This window comes from Alexandromys fortis, unplaced genomic scaffold (genome assembly GCF_014885135.2).
Source record: "Alexandromys fortis isolate MF-2015 unplaced genomic scaffold, M_Fortis_MF-2015_v1.1 scaffold_36, whole genome shotgun sequence".
In the NCBI taxonomy this organism is placed as follows: domain Eukaryota; kingdom Metazoa; phylum Chordata; class Mammalia; order Rodentia; family Cricetidae; genus Alexandromys; species Alexandromys fortis.
The window spans coordinates 3706292-3727070 of record NW_026067915.1 but is presented as its reverse complement, the minus strand read 5'-3'; the positions used below and the strand labels follow the sequence as shown (position 1 = coordinate 3727070).

General features: G+C 44.0%; 1 protein-coding gene across 3 annotated transcripts in view; it reads right to left on the bottom strand.

Moving 5' to 3' along the window:
* The window catches only part of Ryk (receptor like tyrosine kinase), a 76193-nt gene extending 56824 nt beyond the window's left edge, over positions 1–19369 (bottom strand). For 2 of the 3 annotated variants that reach the window (XM_050139593.1, XM_050139594.1), the window contains exon 1: positions 19033–19369. In XM_050139593.1, the coding sequence (XP_049995550.1) occupies positions 19033–19216 (184 nt within the window). In that variant the 5' untranslated portion in view covers positions 19217–19369. Of the gene's footprint in view, positions 1–18801; positions 18821–19032 lie in introns of those variants that run through there. The other variant, XM_050139595.1, reaches the window with a different exon arrangement.
* Between the last annotated feature and the right edge of the window lie 1410 nt (positions 19370–20779).

Below are 20779 nucleotides of genomic sequence, written 5' to 3'. Positions count from 1 at the left end.
ATATACAGACAAGCAAGCATACACATCAACCAATCAATCAATCAATTTTTTAATGTAAAGCATTTCTAAACATATAGAGAACGCAATGTTAAGTACAACTGGGGTATGAAATTAGTATACAGAGAACAGAAAACATGCACATCTATAATCAGTATAGCCATAATTAAGGCACACATCAAGACGGTACATTATTGAAACCATGTCCTCTCACATCACCCACAAGACAGTTGTATGAAGTTATCAGCAGCCAGGCTGGTGACTCAACAGTAATTCTAGCAATTGGGGTGTGGAGGCAGCAGGAGTTCAAGGCATCTCAGCTACTTCAGAAGTTTTTAGTTAGTCTGGGTTACATAGAACAGTGTTCACAAATAAAACAAAACATGGTGCTGACAAGATGGCCAAGTGCGTAAAAGTACTTGCTGAACAAGCCTCGTCAGCTAAATTCAGTGCCCAGATCCCACAGTGGAAGATGAAACCCCTGAGAGCTGTTCTCCGACCCCCACACTGGTGCCACATCCCTTCCCATAGCTATAAAATAGCAATTCTCCCCTCATTTAAAAAGTTATCAGTTATAAAGAAATGTACAATCAACTTCTTAAGGCAGGAAATGCACAGGCCACAACTGGTGGGCAGTGGGTGAGAAGAAGGCAGAGCGACAGAAAGCACGTGGAGGTCATGAGTCTGCCAGCATTCCTCACCTTCAAAGTGCTCACCCACATAAAGAAAAACAAAAATGCAGGAAAAAAGGCTAGAAAGATTATTTACCAAACGTGGCAATGAATGTTTATTATTTTTCTTTTTCTTCTTTATGACCATGTATTTTCCAAATGGTCAATAAAGACAATGTTTTGCACCGACATCCAGGAAATAAAATTAGGAAAATAAAAAGAATTTTAAACAATTTTATCTTAATTTTTCTGACAAATATTAAATTTATGGGAAGTAACATACTTTATATTTCTGGATTTAATCTTTTTCTTTCCTTTCCCATTATATACTCAAAGGGGAAAAAAAGGCAAGTGAAGATAATACAATCTATCCCTTTCCAACTGCTACCAATTATCAATGCTTCGACTGTAACCACAGTAATTAAATGCAGACTGAGCTCAGGGATAGGGGCTGGCAGATATAACTATAGAGAATGGTGGGGCATGCATCTACCAACTCAAATGGACACTGAGGAGTAGTGTTGAGGCAGAGAGGAAAATAACACATTCCACAATACATCAGTGAGCCAGTTTCACGGCAAGCCCAAAGTACAGGAATGCTATAAGATCAGGAACAAGGAAAGGTAGTGGAAGGAAGGCTCAGAGCTAGGTCAGAACAAGAAGAGGATGAGTCTAAAGATTAGTTACTCCAACATGTACCTTTAGAAAAGAATCCGGGGAAACCAGGACCATCGTGATCCAAAGAGAAATAGCTGAAAGAAAATCAGAATAGGTTCTGATATTTTGGGAAGATAAAGAAAAGTCAATAAAGAAATTTGGTCTTAGAGAATAAAGTCTTTGGGGATCACTTTGTAGAGGTCTTTTGATTCCAATACTAATGGGCATAAGTTCACATAAAATAACAATCATACTACAAAAGAGAGGAGGATTCCCAGTCACCACCCTGGAGCAAAACAACAGAAGGAAAGACAGAATGCAGGGTAAGAGCAGTTCCTCAAAGAATGATTCCAAAGGAAAAGTAAGAAACCAATTCCATTTACAGCCACATCTCAAAGGATAAACTACTTAGGAAGCAATGAAACCAAAGAAATAAAAGACTAAGTTAAAAATACAAAACACTGTAAGAACAGAAAAACATCCCGTGTCTATGGTTGGGGAGACAACAGGCTTAGTCAGACGGCAATATAATCCAAGCATAAAGTCAGCGCAATCTCTATCAAAATTCCACCTGCCTTTTATGCAGAAATAGGAAAGCAGATCCTCAAACAGATATGGAATTGCAAAGCTGCTCCAAATAGTCAAAAGGCACATACATAGAAGACTGACATTTCAGTTTCAGAACTCACTACAAAGTGACTCAGATCAAGACAGTGCAGTAGTGGCACACACACCTTGGTGGTAACCAACGCTCTCTAATTAGATGTAAGACCTGCTCAACATGAGGGAAATCATGCCTGGCACTGGAAACCAAGCCAACTACCAGGGCTGGTGAAGTCATGGGTCTTGGAGGAGAACCTACAACTGCCACTTTACTAAACCAGCATAATCCCTAACTATATTCCAAATATTTATCCCAACACCCACAGATAAGTCCTTCACTGAGGAAACTTCTGTTTTATAACAGAAAGAGACCATTACAGAAAGCCACATCAATCAAAATGCAGAGTTGTGAAGCCCAGTCCCATATATAAATATATATGCATACATACATATATATGCATGTATATATGAACGTATGTACACACACACAACACAACTGCAACTAAGGCTCAGGGATCATTGTGGAAGACAGGAAGGAGGGAAAGAAAGACTGTTAAGAACAAGAGGAACAGGAAGTTGGCTAGGAGAATGTTAGAAGCTACACCCATAAAGGCTCACCAACATGGCTGCTTAAACATCAGTTGAACGAGGACAACAGACATCTAAAGTGGATGAGAGAAAGCTGATGAGGCCTCAACTCTATACAAACTATAAGCAACTAAGGAATGCTAAGAGCCAGAGAATTAGTCTTCCCCAGGGACAAGCATACCAACCAGTTATTCAATACCAAATGGTCAGTCCTGAAAACATACATAAAAGTAATATTATACAGACTGATCAGGCTGTATTTATGTATTTAGGAACACACAAACACAAAATGAAAACAGAGACCATGAATTTGAAAGAGAGGAAGGAGGGTTATATGGAAGGCTAAGGGAGAGGAAAGGAAGGCAGAAATAATGTAATTATAATCTCAAAAACTTTTAAACATAGTATGGTTATAATAAGGGCAGTCATTGAAACCAAAAGAACAGAATTGAGGCCAGAAATAAAGTTCTTAAGACTCAAGTTTTGGTAAGGGTACCAAGATCATTTGCCAGAGAAAGACTATTTTCCTTCAGCAAATAACAGTGAGACAGAAGAATGAAACTGGACCCCTACCTCATACCACATATAAAGATTAATTCAAAATAGATCAATGACCTAAATATACGACTTAAAAACAAAAAGCACATAGAAAAAACTGAGACATATCTTCATAACATTGGATTTGGTAACAGGTTTTCTAAAAGATTTACTTATTTATTATGTATACAGTGTTCTGCCTGCATGAATGTCCGAAAGCCAGAGGAGGGCACCAGATCTCATTACAGATGGTTATGAGCCACCATGTAGTTGCTGGGAATTGAACTCAGGACCTCTGGAGGAGCAACCAGTGCTCTTAACCTCTGAACCATCTCTCCAGCTCTGGTAACCTAAGACAGGATACCAAAGCACAAGCAATGGATGACAAAAGCAGACACACCAGTTCATAAAGTTTTTAAAGTTCTATGCAAAAAAGAAAGAAAGAAAGAAAGAAAGAAAGAAAGAAAGAAAGAAAGAAAGGAAAATTGCACTATTACAAAGAGGACAACTCATATAATGGAAGATGATACCTGCAATTCACACCTGGTAAAGGTCTAGAATTCTGGATATATAAAAAAGGTTCACAATTCAACAAAAGGCTATTATTGTGATTATAATCTCAAATTTTTTTTAATATTTATTTATTATGTATACAATATTCTGTCTGTGTGTATGCCTGCAGGTCAGAAGAGGGCACCAGACCCCATTACAGATGGCTGTTAGCCACCATGTGGTTGCTGGGAATTGAACTCAGGACCTTTGGAAGAACAGCAATGCTCTTAACCTCTGAGCCATCTCTCCAGCCCCTCAAAAAGTTTTAAGAAATAAGAGTAGTATGGTTCTAGCATAAGGGCAGCCATTTAAACCAAAAGAGCAGAACACCAGTCCAATCTAAAAGTGGACAAGGGACTTGAACACCCATTTCTCCAGAGAAGACATAAAATAACCACATGAAAAGATGCTCCACATTATTCAATACTAGGGTAACAGAAGTCAAAACGAAAACGAGGTACTTCATACTACCCAGAATAACCACAACCAAAAAAAGCAGAAATTTTCAAGAGTTGGCAAAGATATAGAGAAGCAGGACCACTGCAGTTTTGGTAGGAATGTAAAACAGTCAGCCACTGAAAATATTCCAGCAGTGCCTCAAAAAGTTAAACAGTGTTACCAGATGATTCATGATTCTATTCTAAGTATATATCTAACTCGAACATGTATCCAATTGGGTACTTGCATGTTCTCAGCACCATTATTCATAACAGCCAAAATGTGCAAACAACTCAAAAGTCCACAAACAGATGAAGAGCAAACTGTGGTATAAAAACAGAATGAAAAGATATATGTGAACCTCCACAATTTTGTGCTACATGAAACTAGTCAGATGAAACACCACACTGTGTGTGAATCCACTTAGATAAATTTATAGAACACGGTCAGTGGAAACCTTTAGCCAGTAAAGTTACCTGCCACCAACAATGACCTGACCTGAGTTCGATCCCCAAAAGCCACACAGCGGAGAGAAACAATTCCCGCGCGCGCGCGCGCGCGCGCACACACACACACACACACACAATAGGCAGGCAGGCAGATTTTTGAAAATGAGCAGCACTATGAAGACTCATAGGAGACTCAAGAACTCAACTCCACCATATGAAGGAGGAGGGCCAGAGAAGAGGGAACAAAACAGGGAAAGCAGAACAGGCACAGTAGAAAGGGGCTCTGTGGAGGTAGACAAGGCAAATGCCACCGGCCATGAACTGATTAGGCAGCATTTTGGCATCGGAATGCACAGAATATTGCCATTCTGACTTAGGATAAATGTTTCAGTGGCTCAACTACAGTAGCCAAACTTAGCTTCTTGCTGCCAATTCCAGCAAAGTAGGGATAATGATTTCTCCTAAGAAAGGGTAACATTTGTTCATAATTTGATTTTTAAATAACCCATATTTGATGCTGTAGAACCTAAGTTATTCCTGCAAAACTCTCATGACCCTATCAAGAAAACTAGGCTTTTCACTATACAGTGCTAAGTCCCAAATTTAATTCCAGGGTGACCTGCTCAACTGTACAGAATCTAATAATCCACCAAGTAAATCTTTTCCAAGTGATCCTGACAGGTAACTACAGGTTTCCCAACGCTGCCATTCTGTGGGCAAGCGGCACCTCAGTGAAGAAATCTCCCTTTATGAAGAGTGCCATCATTACAGCACTTGACAGATGCATTCTACGAGCTGCTCGCATGGCAGGCAACCTCTTCTACCTAGCGCGCTTGCAGCATTCAACATCAGATGCATGGATAGCTGGCTGTTGAGAAAAATCAACTACATCAAAGATGGGATTTTAAGGAAAAGTTATTTTTAAAAAAATGTCAGGAATCAATTAAAATAAGAAACCAGAAGTAACTGGAGATGGAACTAAAGCATCACTATGGTGCGGACTTCTTTTCCTGGCTCTGAGACTAAGTAGCTGAGTGGCCTCTGGCACTCAATTCCTGAGCCATCCAGATGATATTAATCCCCGTTCACTGAAAAATTTTGTAATTTTATGACATCACCAGTTGTTTCCAGATGTCAGCCAAAACATAAGTATTCTATGATATCATCCATAATTCCTACATATCAATCAAAACTTTAAAAAAGTTCATGAAACCAAGACAATCTTTAAGGTCTAATCAGAGAAAAGTAATCAATGAATTTCAAACCACTAAATAAACCTATTAATGCAAAATAAAAATGAACGGCTCTTATTTCTAATGTTTCTAATTTATGTAAACTAATAAACTGAAAATAAGTAAGTTTGCTGGACAGTGGTGGTGCACAACTTAATCCTTGCACTCTCTGTAAATTCAAGGCCAGTCTGGACCACAGAGCTAGTTCCAGGACAGCTAAGACTACACAAAGAAAACAAAAACAACAACAACAAAAAATAAAATAAGTAAGTTTGTTCATCAAAATTTAGTAAATCTAGTTACACCTAAAGTACAGCCAAAAAAATTGTTGAGAATATTTAACTACACAGAGCAGATTGCCAGGGCTAGAGAGATGGCTCAGCGGTTAAACACACTGGTTGCTCTTCCAGAAAGTTCTGAGTTTAGTTTCCAGCACACACATGGTAGCTCACTGAGAGAAATGCCAACATCTAATGGCAGGGAAGGAGCTTTTTGTGTTTTTTTCCATAATTAAAAATGTGCACAGTCTTCAAACCTTGTGGCTATTCAAACACAAACCATGAAAACTGAGAATTATAATGTACTACTCCGCCACACTCAGTATCTGCTTCATTTACTTCTCTTCCAACCTTAAATATCTTGGCAGAATTGAGTTCACAGTGTATAGTTGCACACAGAGGATACAAGGCAAGGATGGTACTTAAAAAAGAAATCTAAGATTAATAAAAGATCACTATGCCCTCACTTTGCACCCCTTTTATTTCAGGCTACCTCCTTCAGACTAAGACCTGTATCCACAAATCCATGGTAATTCTGTAATACCTGATCACAGAAACTCAAAGCCATCGATCACAAAAGCTGTGTTCTGCTTTGTCTCTGCTAGTGCTCTGGAGGGAGTCATGTGCACTTGGAGGAAGAATAAGGTCATTTGATCTCAGATAGATGCATTGGCACCTTACCTTCCCCCATCAGCAAATACTGTAGAAAATGGCTAAGGCTTTCAATTAAAAAAAAAATCACTCCCAATAAAAATATAGGTCAAAGAAAAATGTACAAAAGAATTTCCTTAAAAAATGTGATTCAATGTGATTTGTACATTAGCCGAGAGTGTAAAAGGTACTTCCCAAATCTCTTTCACTTGTTCCAGTATTAAAACATAAAACATAACCTCCCTGCCACGGAGCCAGAATCCCAGTATCTAGACAATAATTTGGTATTTATTGCTCTGGACACTGTGTAAATTACACTGTGATTGGTTCAATAAAGAAACTGACTGGCCAATAGCTAGACAGGGTAAGGTTAGGTGGGAAAACCAGACTAAGGACACTGAGAAGAAGCAAAGAGTCAGAGGAGTTGCCAGAGAGACACAAAGAGAAAACAGAAGGTGCAAGATGAAAAAGAGGTAACCCAACATGGCAGAAAGTAAATTAAAGGAAATGGGCGAATTTACGTTATAAGAACTAGTTAGTAATAAGCCTGAGCTATCAGCCAAGCATTTATAATTAATATTGAGTCTTCAGGTCGGTTATTTTGAAACTGGCGGGTGGGAAGGAAAAGTCCACCTACATGATATGGGAGGTGATGTATGTTTTATTGCCATTGGTTAATAAAGAAGCTGCTTTTGGTAAATGGCTTTACTCTGTTAGACTCAAAGAGATATAAAGAGAGAGTAGGTAGAGTCAGAGAGAAGCCGTGTAGCAGCCCACAGGACACAAACACACAGGAATCTTTCCAGTAAGCCACAGCCACGTGGCAATACACAGATTAATAGAAATGGGTTGATTTAAGATATAAGAGTTAGCCAGAAATATACTTAAGCTATTGGCCAAACAGTATTGCAAATAATAGAGTTTCTGAGTGATTATTTCGTGGTCTGGGCAGCCAGGAACGAACAAGTGGCCTTCACCAACACCTACCTTGTTCCCTGACTTAAAATAAGAAAGTGATTTGAGCAGCCCACACATACACCACTGACACATCAGAGATGGAGACTTGTACCCCGTGCTTCACGATAGCAATGCCCAACTTCTTGCACAGCTACTCCTAGCAGGAGCACACTGAGGCCGGAGCCACTCAGACCTGCCCGCTAATCTAGGCTGATATCACAAAACACAGGGAACTCACAGGCATCACTTCTCCCTGCCAGCAACAAGCAGCAGAGTGCTAATCTCAGGAATTCAACTCCAAAGCTATAGGAATTTTTTAAAAGGCAAATCACAGAGCTCTCTGTCAAAAGTTAGTTCTACAAGGACAGGTTTCTTATTTGTTTTCACTAAAAATATACCCCAGGAACATAAAATAAGGTCATGTTACACATGTAAGTGAATACTGAGTGCTACTGAAGGTAAGAAACCAACCATCTATATGGTTCAGTAACCTGAGGCTTGGTCTGTTCAAGTAGTGGCAGACAGTAGCCACTCCAGTGGGCTGTGCCTCAGACAGCAGGTCGCATACAGTATTTCTTCTTGTAGCCGAAAGGAGCTCAGGGGTTGCACTTACCTGCTCCTCCTGGGATGATCAATAGGTTCTTTCTCTGTCTCCTGCAGCTTATTCCAAGCCCTTTCTCATAACAGAATAGATGCACCAGCCTACCCTCATTGGTGGGGCCCAACCAGAAATGAAGCAGCCTGAAATGTTTGGATATTTGTTTATAACACAAAGATGCTGAAACCCCCACCAGGGACTAAAATAGACTGTTCTGAAGCTCACGCAGCATGTTCAAATGCATGGCAGCACCTGTATTAGGAGCAACCCTTCTCACATACGCAAAGGCACACTCAGAACACTGGCCACACACTGCTTCAGCACGCGTTTTTGCTGCTGTGATACAGCAAAGCAACCTGAGGAAGGAGACTGGTTTCAGTTTATACAATCAATGAGGGGAGTGAAGCAGGACCCCGAGATGCAGAAACTCTCCTACACTTGCTGGCTCACTCACTAGCTCATGCTGGACAGCTTCTGTTTCTAAGACAGGATGTCTCTATGAAACTTACTCTGTGGACCACTCCTCAGAGATCTGCCTGACTCTGCCTACTGAGTGCTGGGATTAAAGACATGAGCCGCCGCCACCTGCTCAGAGATGGCACTACCCACAATGGGCTAGGCCCTGCTACGTCATCAAGAAAATGCCCCACAAATATGTACACAGGACAATCTGATGGGAGCAATTCTTTAATTGAGGCTCCCTCTTTCCAGGTCTGTCAAGCTGACCACCAAGATTAGCGACCACACATGGCCACCCACAGAGTGAAAAAAGGGATGGAACTGACACTCAAACGTGAACTCCCAACCCAATACTCATCTGCTCACAAGTGTGCATGCACAAACAGACCCGAACCTTACACATTGCTTCTTTTAGCAGATTACTTCCTTCCTCTAGTCGATTATTAAGGAATTAACCATAGGGAGACACAAACAATAAGCATTTAATTAGAGCAGCAGGAGCTACATTGATCCTCTCATCTGAAATAATCAAGACTGGACACAACTGACTCACTAGTTTAAAATCACTGTTACCAGGCAACAGTGATCCCCAAACAAAGACCACAAGTAGGTGAGTTCTAAGGTTACAGTGCAGAGGAGGGAGGGAGGAAGATGGTTCATCACAGAGTCTGACAAAACCCACATGGCTGAAAGAGAGAATTGGCTCCTCAAAGTTGTCCACATGAATATTGTGGCATGTGCATGCACACAGATAAATAGACGGATGGATGGATGGAGATAGACAGACAGACAGACAGACAGACAGACAGGGCTGAGGAAGAAACTGAGGCAACAAAGGTAAACTAAGCTTGTAGCATACACCTGTAACCCAGGTACACAAGAGGTGAAGGCAAGAGGGTTGCTGTGAGTTTGAGAAGCCAGCCTAAGCTACAGCTTGAGTTGTCTCCAGAAACAAAACAAAACAAAAAAATCAAAAGATAGTAATATGTTTAAAAAATGTCAAAATCCAGAAAGATAAGATTCTAGAGATATGGTTCACAAAACAATTACTAGAAAGGAGAGCTAAACAAGGTAAGAAATTCAAGGTCTGGAAGGTTGAGTTCCAGTGTCCTGATGGGGCATGCATATAAGGAAGTCATTCAAGGGCAGAGAAAGTTTAAAAGTGACTGTTCCCAGCACTTGGATTCTGGACCCACTCTCACCAGCCAGACTGGAGGACCTCATGCTTCACGGTTTGTGGGGATAAATACAGAAGTGTCTTGACTCACTGGTAAGGAATAACGAGCCTGTTTACTTTGTACTGTTTTGTCCCATCCAACAAAACTTATAAGCAACATCCAGAAGACTCAAACTGTTTCCGAGTAATTTAACTGCGTCCCAGAACAAAATCCAAGCATTTTTAAAGGACTACATAAATGTTCAGCAGCCAGGCATGCTGGCACATACCTACAATTCCAGCATGTAGGAAAATGAAGGAGGATCATATGTTCAAGGCCAGCCTACATCATAGAACAAGTGTCTGTCTAAAACCAACAAGAGCAAAAACATAAATAAGGAAAAGAAAGGCAGGTAGGCAGGCTGAGGAGATGCTCAGTTGGTAACAGGCTTGCTACAAGAGTAAGAACCTGAGTTTAGACTCCAGCAGGTTGCGTTGCTACAGTATCACTTTTTTTTTTTTTTTTTTTTTTTTTTTTTTTTTTNATTTTTTTGATTTTTCGAGACAGGGTTTCTCCTTAGTTTTTGGTTCCTGTCCTGGAACTAGCTCTTGTAGACCAGGCTGACCTCGAACTCACAGAGATCTCCCCTGCCTCTGTCTCCCGAGTGCTGGGATTAAAGGCGTGTGCCACCACCGCCCGGCTCAGTATCACCTCTTGATAACAGCCTGTGTCACTATCTGAAGTATATCACCAGTGGAAAACAGTCTACTAACTGATGATTCCCAAGAACTGAAAGACAACTGAAAGTGTTACAAGCTGTGCATCTTATAGTCAATGAGGCAGAGCATTCAAGTCAAGGTTGACTCTTCTGAGCTCCAACTCAGACCAACTATGGAACTGAGGGCCTGGCTCAGCAGACACAGCATCTACCTGGCATTCATGAAGACCGGGCTTGATCTCTAGCACCACATGAACCAGGTATGGTGGACACCTGGAATGCCAGAGCTTTGACGGGAGGGAGGTAAGCCAGGAGGATCAGAAATTCAGATCGCTACACCAGTTCGTACATCTAGGAATCTGCAGGTTGTTGCAGCTCCCCAGCTGAATTTCAGTAAGCATCAAACAGACTGATAACCTTCCCAGCCACAGGGTAGAAAGAGTGCACTTCAGAGCTGCGTAACTGCTCACATCAGAGACCGCAAATTGTGTAATTTTCCTGAATCTTGGTTGTATCTGTTTAAAAAGTAACCAATAGGGGCTGGAGAGATGGCTCAGAGGTTAAGAACACTGGCTGCTCTACCAGAGGTTCTGAGTTCAATTCCCAGCACCCACATGGTTGGTGGCTCACAACCATCTGTAATGAGATCTGGTGCTCTCTTCTGGCTTGCAGACATACAAATAGGCAGAACACTATATACATAATAAAGCTTTAATAAATAAATAAATAGTTCTGGTGTTGCTGAAGAACGTGTGTGAAGTACCTGGCATGTGTAAGATGTGTTTGCTCTCTCTAGGTTACAGGCATCTCCCAAGTGAGGAGCTGTGTGCATTTTATTCCAGCTTAAAATGTAAGAACGACTGTTACTCAGCATTGTCATTGCTGGGAGCAGCAAAATAAACTGTTCAGAAAGCACTTACTACACAACTCGGCCCTACACAAATGTGTTTTGGCAAGGAACGTTTTAGGAAGTCCTACACAAGGGAATGCTGCTAGGTAACATCTAGATTAGAGCATACATCAACAAGAATAACACACAAAAAAAGTGTATCTCCACTATAATTTCAGAGTAACTTATTGGTTTGGTCTCAAGTACAGGATATTCTTATCTCTCAGACTGGCGAGATCTGTAAGACAGTGACATAATGCCAGCAAAAACTAAAGCGATGCTTGACAATGTCTCAATTCCAAGTGCTCGAGGAAAGAAATGGGCACCTTCCATTTACTCTTGAAGTGAACCTTAAAACCCAAGCAGCATTTTAGGCAGCACCTTCAGAATTCACTCATTAACTCAGGATGTGACTCACAGGGGACAAGTTTAGCCATAATTGGATAGAATTTTCCTCCATATGTGCAATGGGGAAAGAAATTCAAACCCACAATTGCACAATGTCTCAGCCCCGCTCTCCCAATGAAGAACACATGGGCTCGGACTAAGCTGTGCCAATACCACCAACCCCAACGTAACGCCTAGGGTTAAGGGTTCACTTCAGGATGCTAACCCACTCCCGCCAAAGCTGCCCTGTGGCAGGTTGTGCCAGTCCTACCAGCACGGAGGACATCAGCCCTCCCTCCCCAACCAGAATTTAGCCTCAGATTTTGGAAGAAAGTCTGGCCGGGAAGAATAATTGGCTCATCAGTTTTCTTTTTCCTCAACTGACTTTCCCATAAAGACACCCAAATCTAAACCACGGACTCTGAAGAAGACCTTCTCTTTAGCCCCAAGGTCTCCTTCCTTTAAGCCTCCCAATTCTTTGCAATAAACCCACCCCACCTCTTTACCTGTTCCCCCAACCCACGAACCATGACAGGTGTCTTAACTATGACCAAGGGGCCACACGTTATCTTTTCTATAACCCAGTACTGACTACATGCTCCTTTTCCTAAATTCTGCTTAACTTGTTTTGGAGTGATTTGTTTTGTTGGCTGGGTTTTATTGTTTTGTTTGGCAAAGGGGTGGAGGGTGGGGGTGGGGTCAAGAGTCTGGCCTGGAAGTCCTGATCTTCCTGCCTCCACGTCTGGAGTGCTGCCCAAATGCTTCAACAGCTTTCCCTTTCTAATCCCTAATCCACCATCCAAAAACCTAACAGTTGTCCTTGTCTCTTCTTTGCTCCCTGTTCTCATCCCAGCCACTTCTGAGTTCTGTATTTCACACACATCTGCCTACACACCCCATGCCACCCTCTCCGCCTGGCTTCAGTGCTTCTTTTTTCTCTCTTCTGCCTGCCCAGCTTAGCCTTGAGATGAGATGTAAATGATTTCTTTCCTGGGTTCCCTTCCCCAAATGCTCCAAGCCTCTCTTTCCTCTCCCTACAAATAAACATCAACCACAGTGGAAAGCAACCCTGCCCATCACTTAGCCCTATCAATCACAGTCAAAAGGGATCACTCCTCCAATAATGTATCAATCCCAAATGGAACTCTTTACATGGAAAAATCCCCCAACAAAATCCTCAGCTCAAGAAGAGGAATCTAATCATTTTTAGTCACTAGCTCTACAATACATAATACTTGATTTGGTTTCAATTTTCTTTCCCTAGACTGCTCTGAAGAGCAAGGGTCTAAAACCAGTGTGAACTGACTTTTAAATGAAATGTGAACAAGCATGGCTCTCCCAGAAGCTATTCAGTGTGAAAGGAGAAGCAAGGTATCCTGAGGAAATGTTTAACTGGTCCATTCTCTCAGGTGCTGTCTTCACCCCTATGCACTCCTATGGACCACAACTCCCTGTCACAGTCATCACTGTCACCATGACTTCCTACCCACTAGCATCGTATTCCCAAAACCTCTGGCACTGCTCCAGCAGTTACAGAACACAGGGCTATGGCAGCAAACCTAGGAGGACACTGACAGTAACCAGGACCACAAACTGCTTAAGATCTGGCTCAACTGCAGCTCTTACAGGACTGACGGAAGCAGCAGGGACAACTGAGTCAAGGCCTCGCTTTCTCAATGTCCACAACACCCTGAATCAAGGTCCTCACAGTTAAAATGTGGGCACTGATAGCCAGTATTGTAGTCTGTTAAGGACAGTATTAAGAGCCATAGGCAGGGCCTCATGTGACATGGGATTAACCCCCACCCCCTCCACCCCCGCAAGAGCTGGTAAGTCTTCAGAAAAAGCGGACTTCCACCAGGACCACATGCAAAGGGCATAGACTAAGGACCCAATACAAGCCTGTTTCATCAGTGCTAAGGTAAAAACCTCCCCCTGCATCAGAATTCACGTTACGATTCTAAACTCCAGGTGAGGTAAGCAGGGCCTCTGGAGGGGACTAGGTCAGGACGATGTGAGTGGGACTAGTGCCCCGGTAATGAAGGCCACAGAGCCCACTCCACACTCTCGCTGTGGATATCTACGAAGCAGAAAGAAAGCCCTCACCAGAAACCTACCCACCAGCACTTTGATAGTGGCATTCCCAGCAACCAGAACTGTGAAAAATACATTTCTGTTGCTTCTAAGCACTTCAGTTTGTGGGATCTTGTTTCAGCAGCCCCTGTGTACAGGGTGAAAGTGGCAGTACACACCTATGAGGACGATGTATTTGACACAGGCAAAGGACTTCCACACATCAGCAGCACTCCCTACAAAACAACTGCCACAAGTCATCTTCAGTAAGGACCAAGCTTAGCTGCCATTACACAGCTAAGAACGTCTCAAGGCTTTAGACAGTAAAGGAACCGCATATATCAAGCCAAGATAGGAAGAGGAAAATATCATATATTTTAGCAAACTTTTGCTGATGGAAAGCAGGTAGAGGAGATCACAACCTCATGATCCCTCAAAGGCTCAGTTCTAGATGTGTACCTAGGAGGTACCAAAGGCTGCCCGGAAGTCAGGACTTACAAGGAAGGAGCCACTCTGCAAATACTCAAAGCTGCAGGTCCCCAGGTTCAGCAGGAGACCCAAGGTCAAGGAAATAGAGCCAAAAGGGAGGGGATTTTATAGCCAGTAGTCAAAGCCTATAACCCAAAGGGTGATAACTTCCATTCCTCCCCCAGCCAGGTAGTCCAAATCCTGACAGCTGATTTATCACCCAGCATTCCAGAGACAGGAAGTTTCCAAAGGCTTCTTTACCGACACTGAGCAGAACCCTAATTGGATACAAACGCTGGTGTTTTGGACAGGCTTCCAGCACAAAGTCCATCTGTACTGCAGCAGACATCAGGACCCATCCACATCTCTCCTGTCAATCCCAGGAGGCATCAGGATTCATCCACATCTCTCCTGTCAATCCCAGCATCTCACTCCTACTAACAAAGCCAAGGATCATCCATCTATGACCATAAACAGAACTGAAACAGAAAGGCCAAAAAAAAAAAAAAAATACACACCTCTGAGAAAAATGAGGATGACACACTCATAAGACACAATGAAATATAGAGAACAAAAATCCTAAAACTTACAAATATTTTTTAAATGAAAAAGAAAACTCTCTGTCTACTAGCTTCATTACAAAGAAATAAAAGGTAAGATAAGAAAACTTCAAGATCAACTTGGAGACTCAATAGACACAGGACAGCCATCTCAGAAAAAAATATATGGGAAAAAATAAGGCATAGGATATTATTTAAAAAGTGAACAGAGGGCTGAAGAGATGGCTCAGAGGTTAAGAGCATTGCCTGCTCTTCCAAAGGTCCTGAGTTCAATTCCCAGCAACCACATGGTGGCTCACAACCATCTGTAATGAGGTCTGGTGCCCTCTTCTGGCCTGCAGGCATACACACAGACAGAATATTGTATACATAATAAATAAAAAATAAATAAATATTTTTAAAAAGTGAACAGACCCTCCCAAAATTGGAAGACTTTGCATCCAGATTAACAAATGAACCCAAATGCTTGCTTATAAAACTTCAGAATGCTGCCAGGCGGTGGTGGCACACACTTTAATCCCAGCACTCAGGAGGCAGAGCCAGGCAGATCTCTGTGAGTTCGAGGCCAGCCTGGTCCACAGAGCAAGTTCCAGGACAGGCTCCAAAGCTACAGAGAAACCCTGTCTCAACAAACAAACACACAAAACACTTTAGAATGCCAGAGGAAAACACTCTGAAAGTCTAAAAACTGTGTGTGGGGTGGGGGTGGGAGGTTTAAAAATGATTTCAGATCTTTTATTTGAAATTCTTACAAGAAAAAAACACCGTTAAGAATTATAAACAAAAATCTAAAATTCTAAAGCCAGTCAGACTGCCTACAAAGTGTGAGGATAAAATGAAAATGTTCAGACATGTTGGGCCTCAAATAACTTCTCTTCCCCATGCACCCCACCATTCTGAGGGCTGTGCTGAGGACATGCACAATCAGCAAAGGAAAGCAAATCAAGAAAGCAGAGGACAAGAGACCAAAAGAGGGCGGAGGAGGCACAAAGTGCTACTGCCCAGCCTGAAGCAAGAGTGTGGATGACAGTACATCACGACATCACTAGGAGCAATGCAATGGAACTAACAGATGTCCTGAAATGCTACCTGAAGGGAGGGCTGGGAGAAGCGGGGAATCAAAAGCACTCAGCACGTACCTGAGGGAATACAGGCACAGACACAAGGCAAGACTAATCAGAAAAGCTCAAAATCCAGCTCTTTGCTCCTGGGGAAACAAAAAATGGGGTGGGGGTGGAGTGGCCAGTTTCTATTCAATTCAGACAAGGACAATGTATTTGTATACAGCAATTATCAATACTGACTTCTGGCTTTAAAATGCACTGGAGGGGTTCAGAGGTTAAGAGCACTGGCTGCTCTTCCAGAGGGACCTAGGTTCAATTCCCAGCATCCCACGTGGCAGCTCACAACTGTCCGTAACTTTAGTGCCAGGGGATCCATCACTCTCATATACTTGAATGCACATGAAACAAAAATAAATCATTTAAAGATTTTTTTTAAAAAAAACTGCATTGGAGAGTATGGTTTATAGGAATGATTCTGGAAGACAAATGCTCATTCCACTCTGGTGTAGAAATTCAAAAGAAAAACAAGGAAAAAATAAACAGAACAGCTGAGAGAACTATGACCACTGGGGGAGTGGGGCCCACAGAACAAAAGGGCCAAAGGCAGGGAGGGTACTGATAGTTTCTGGGTTAAGCCCTCTTTTGCTATTGGATTTTTTTTTTTTTTTTTTTTTTGCTGTGTGCTTGTAGTGACTGAATTAAAACCACTTCTATCAAGCACAGCTAGTTCAACATATAAAGTTGTCACTACTGAGGTCTAAGTTTTTACTTGGCATTCTGAACCCACTGTCTTAGAAACGCTCTGAAATGAAGATTAGCTTATCTAAGCTTTTGGAAGGCATTCAACCATGTAAGCATTTGAAAATATGTAGGAACGCACTATTCCAAGTAGTGCACACCATAACAGCCACGTTCAGGAGACCCTGCAGACATCCCACTTCTTACTTTGTGCCACCCAGACAAAGCCAGAGAATCCTTCAAAGGCAGCGCCTCTGAATGTGACATTAAGGGACAGAAAGAGGCCCAAGCTCTGGTAGATGAAGATTTAGACGCTACACTAATAGGTCAACTCAGTTTGCTTGGCAGATAATACCTCAGGGTGGATGAGAGAGAACTAGGAGGCAAGCTCCCCACCTCCACATCACACACTGCTCACTCGCCAGAGTGAGCACAGTCGAGAGCTCATCAATCCTAAGAAAATCAGTTGCTGGCTACAAAGGAATCACTTCAAGTACTAAAGAGCAGTGGTCTCTTTTCTAACAGGCCATCATCAAACTTCTATATACACAATATCGTCATGCCTTAAACTTAGTCTGCAGCCAGCAAACACTGTTTTGTGTGGGCATAAACTATATATGTAATGTATGAAATAAGCCATGTCACCTCAAGCAAGTTATTTAAAGCCTCACTTTCCTCATCTCCCGGGACACTTACCCCACTGGATAACAAGAAACTGAGAAGAAGTAACATGTATAAGTTTACACTGCTCCCCAGCAAGATGGCTTCAGCAGATAAAGGTGCTAGAAGTCACAGTGGATCACCTGAGCTCAAGTCCTAGGACCCATATTGTGGAAGGGGACAAGCTACTCCCACAAATTGTCCTCTGACCTCCACACAACAAACACATCCTGGTACACACAAAAATAAATAAATAAATAAATAAATAAATAAATAAATAAATAAATAAATAAATCAAGCAAGCAAGCAAGCTCCTAATGTGCGGCATATCTACATACGTGTAAGCACTCGGTCCATGGGTGCAGCTAGCTGTTTTTGTCCCCCACTTCCATCCAGGCTGAGACAGGAGAAGAGGAAGTGCATGTTGATAAAGTCACAACTGTGTAAGTTCTTTCAACAACAACACTTTACAACAGCATGCCTAGCCTAGGAGTTGCTTTACAAATCGTCATTTTTCTTAAGCCCTTCTCCCATGTTCCAAGAGCAACTGAGATGCAGTTTCAATTCTGCTAGACGAAATTCAGACTATAAGGAGGATTAAGACAGGACGTTACAAAAACACAAGTCCTCTTTGGTTAGAATACGAACCCACACGTACAGCAAAGTCTAAACAGTCTGCTAAAAGCAATTTCATGCCGATGCTGAGCTCTCTCAACAGACCTCAAGAAACTCCACTAACACACTAACAGGCTGGCCTGTGAGCTCGAGGCCAACCTGGTCTACATAGTGGGTTCCAGAACAGCCCGGGCTACACAGAATCCCTGTGAGAGAGAGAGACAGAGAGACAGACAGACAGACAGACAGACAGACAGACAGACACACACACACACAGAGAAAGAGAGAGAGAGAGAAGAAACTCCTCTCACACACACAGAGAGAGAGAAAGAGAGAGAAGGAGGGAGAGAAAAATGCGCGCCCACTAAAATAAAAGTGACAGAAATGGATGTTTAGGAGGCGAACTTTTCAGTTCCAACACTCCACTCAGAAATGCCACACCCTGAGACCAAGAGGACTGCCTTAATGCACAAAAGGTGAAAGTTGGGTATGGTCAACAACCAGAGACTTCCTTCTGATGGCTGGTCAGGCCTTCCTTGAAAGGCTGACCTTCCGAATCCAAAGTTCCAAACGAAGGGGGGGAATCATTTTCCAAACCGACTCCCACACAACGGAGCTAACCAGGTATACGCAACCACCGACCGACCCAAAGCCAACTTCTCGCTCCTGGGTCTGCAGAGCAGGCGAGTGGCCTGGAATTGCAGCCCCAGGTCACACTCAACGACCCCCAAGCCCAGCCTCAAAGGTGCAGGTCCGGTCGGCCTAAGGTGTGCAGGATGCCACACACCCGGGGCGCCCGGCTCACCTTGCCCCACTCGCTAACCAGAGAGCACGCGCGCAGCAGCGTGGCCTCTGGGCCACCCACAGCAAGCTAAGGGACGGCCACCCAAGTCCGAAGCGCCGACTCCGAGACTCCGGAGCTCCGCGGCCTAGAGTGACACGCGCAGAGAGGCTGCGGCGAGAGCGGGCGAGCGAGCGCGCGCGGGCGGGCGGCAGCACCGCGGGCTCACGAGGCCCCGGGAGCGGCGCCACTCACCGAGCAGCCGGCGCACCTCGTCCTCGCTCAGGTAGAGGCTCACGCTGGGCCCCGCAGGAGCGGCGGCCAGGGCCGGGGACCGTGGGGCGGCGGCGGGCAGCAGCGCCAGCAGCAGCAGCAGCAGCGGCGGCGGCGGGGCCCTCAGGCCGCCGGTCCCTGGGACGTCGCCCCGGCCCGCGCGCATGGCCGCCGCCGAGCAGGAGCGTCCGCCGCCCGCCGCGCCTCCGCGCACCCCGGCCCCGAGCGCCTCACAGCCCCGAGCCGGGGGCGGCCGGCCAGCTCATAGCGCCGCCGCTTCAGACCGGCCGCCCGGGAACGGGAGGGCGGGGGAGGGAGGGAGCTACCGGCGGAGACGCGCGCGTGCGCGTGACCGAGGGCGCGCACGCACGCTCCGCCCGGCTGAAAGCGCCCGGGTCTGGAGCGCGCGTGCACGCCGCGTCGTCGCAGACTTGAAGTCGTGGTAGGGGCAGCGAGTCCTGGTTGATATAAATAACATACGTTGTTTACATGTGTGGAATGTGCAAAGAATGAAGAAAATAAGATAAAGAGGAACAAAGTTAATCCAAAAATAATGAAGTGACCTGACCAGGCGAAGGGTTCTGGGTGCAGCCTCTGTAAAGATAGCCAGTCCCTGGCCCACATTGTTGATTGCTGGGGTTGATTGGTCCATGGTAAACCTCTGGTCCTTCCATTCTTCCCCAGATGCGCCCCAAGTCTTGGGTGCATTCGGATGCTGTTTTGTTTAGTGAGACGGCGTGGGTAAGTAGTCTTCCCTTATCCCATCATCAGAAGTCAGTCTTGACCTTCGCGAGTCTGTTCCCTGGGATTTGTATGCCCCACTCTTTCCAGAAAGACCTAGGCAAAACTTTAGTAAGCTTGTTTTTATTTTATATCTTGGCTTTTGTTCTTTTGTTTGGGCTTGGGTTTTGGTTTTTTTGAGACAGGGTCTCACTATGTAGCCCTTGCCGGCCTGGAACTTGATCTGCATACCAGGCTGGCCTCAAACTCACAGAAATACGCCTGCCTCTGCTTCCCAAGTGCTCAATTAAAGGGTGCGCCACCACGCCCAGCAAGCTTGTTTTTATATGTGACGAATTTGTATTTCTTATTCTAGTTCTACTTCGCTGTAAGTCAACAAGCATCTGGGGTTTTAACCTGTGGTCCATGCTCCCCCCCTCCCCGGAAATATGCAGTATATGTATGCTATGAATTGCTGTCTGTGTCCATGGATGCTTCCACATACACCAAAGTGGTTTTTCATTTCATTGCTTGCTCTAAGAAGCCTTTGTTCCCTAAACACGCTAAGTAAGAATCTCTGATATGCGCCAGAGACTCTGAAAAGGAATATTGGGGAGTTGGAGTTCCCTACCATGACAACCAAGCTCACACCAAGAGTTGTCACTCAGGTTGGCTCCCAAGTGTTCCGCCTCAGTTCCTCCGGACCAGGGTCATCCCATCCTTGTAGCCTGTACACTGACCTCATGCCTCCCTCCATGCCTGTGGAGAGCAGCTGCTCTCTGCCCTGCCCGGCTTCAAGCTCACAGTTGCCCCGTCCACACTCAGGTCCTAAGAGATGCTATTTTTATCCCCTGCCAGGGCAGGAAGAGAAAGGCTGAGGAGGGAGGGAAGTGTTGGACCATGATGTTTTCCCCCTCTCTCCTGTAGTGAGAGGGCTGGATTCCATTTGGAAACAAGCTGGCCTCAATTTGTCAAGCTTTAATTCCCCAGCACGGAATACAGTGCCCAT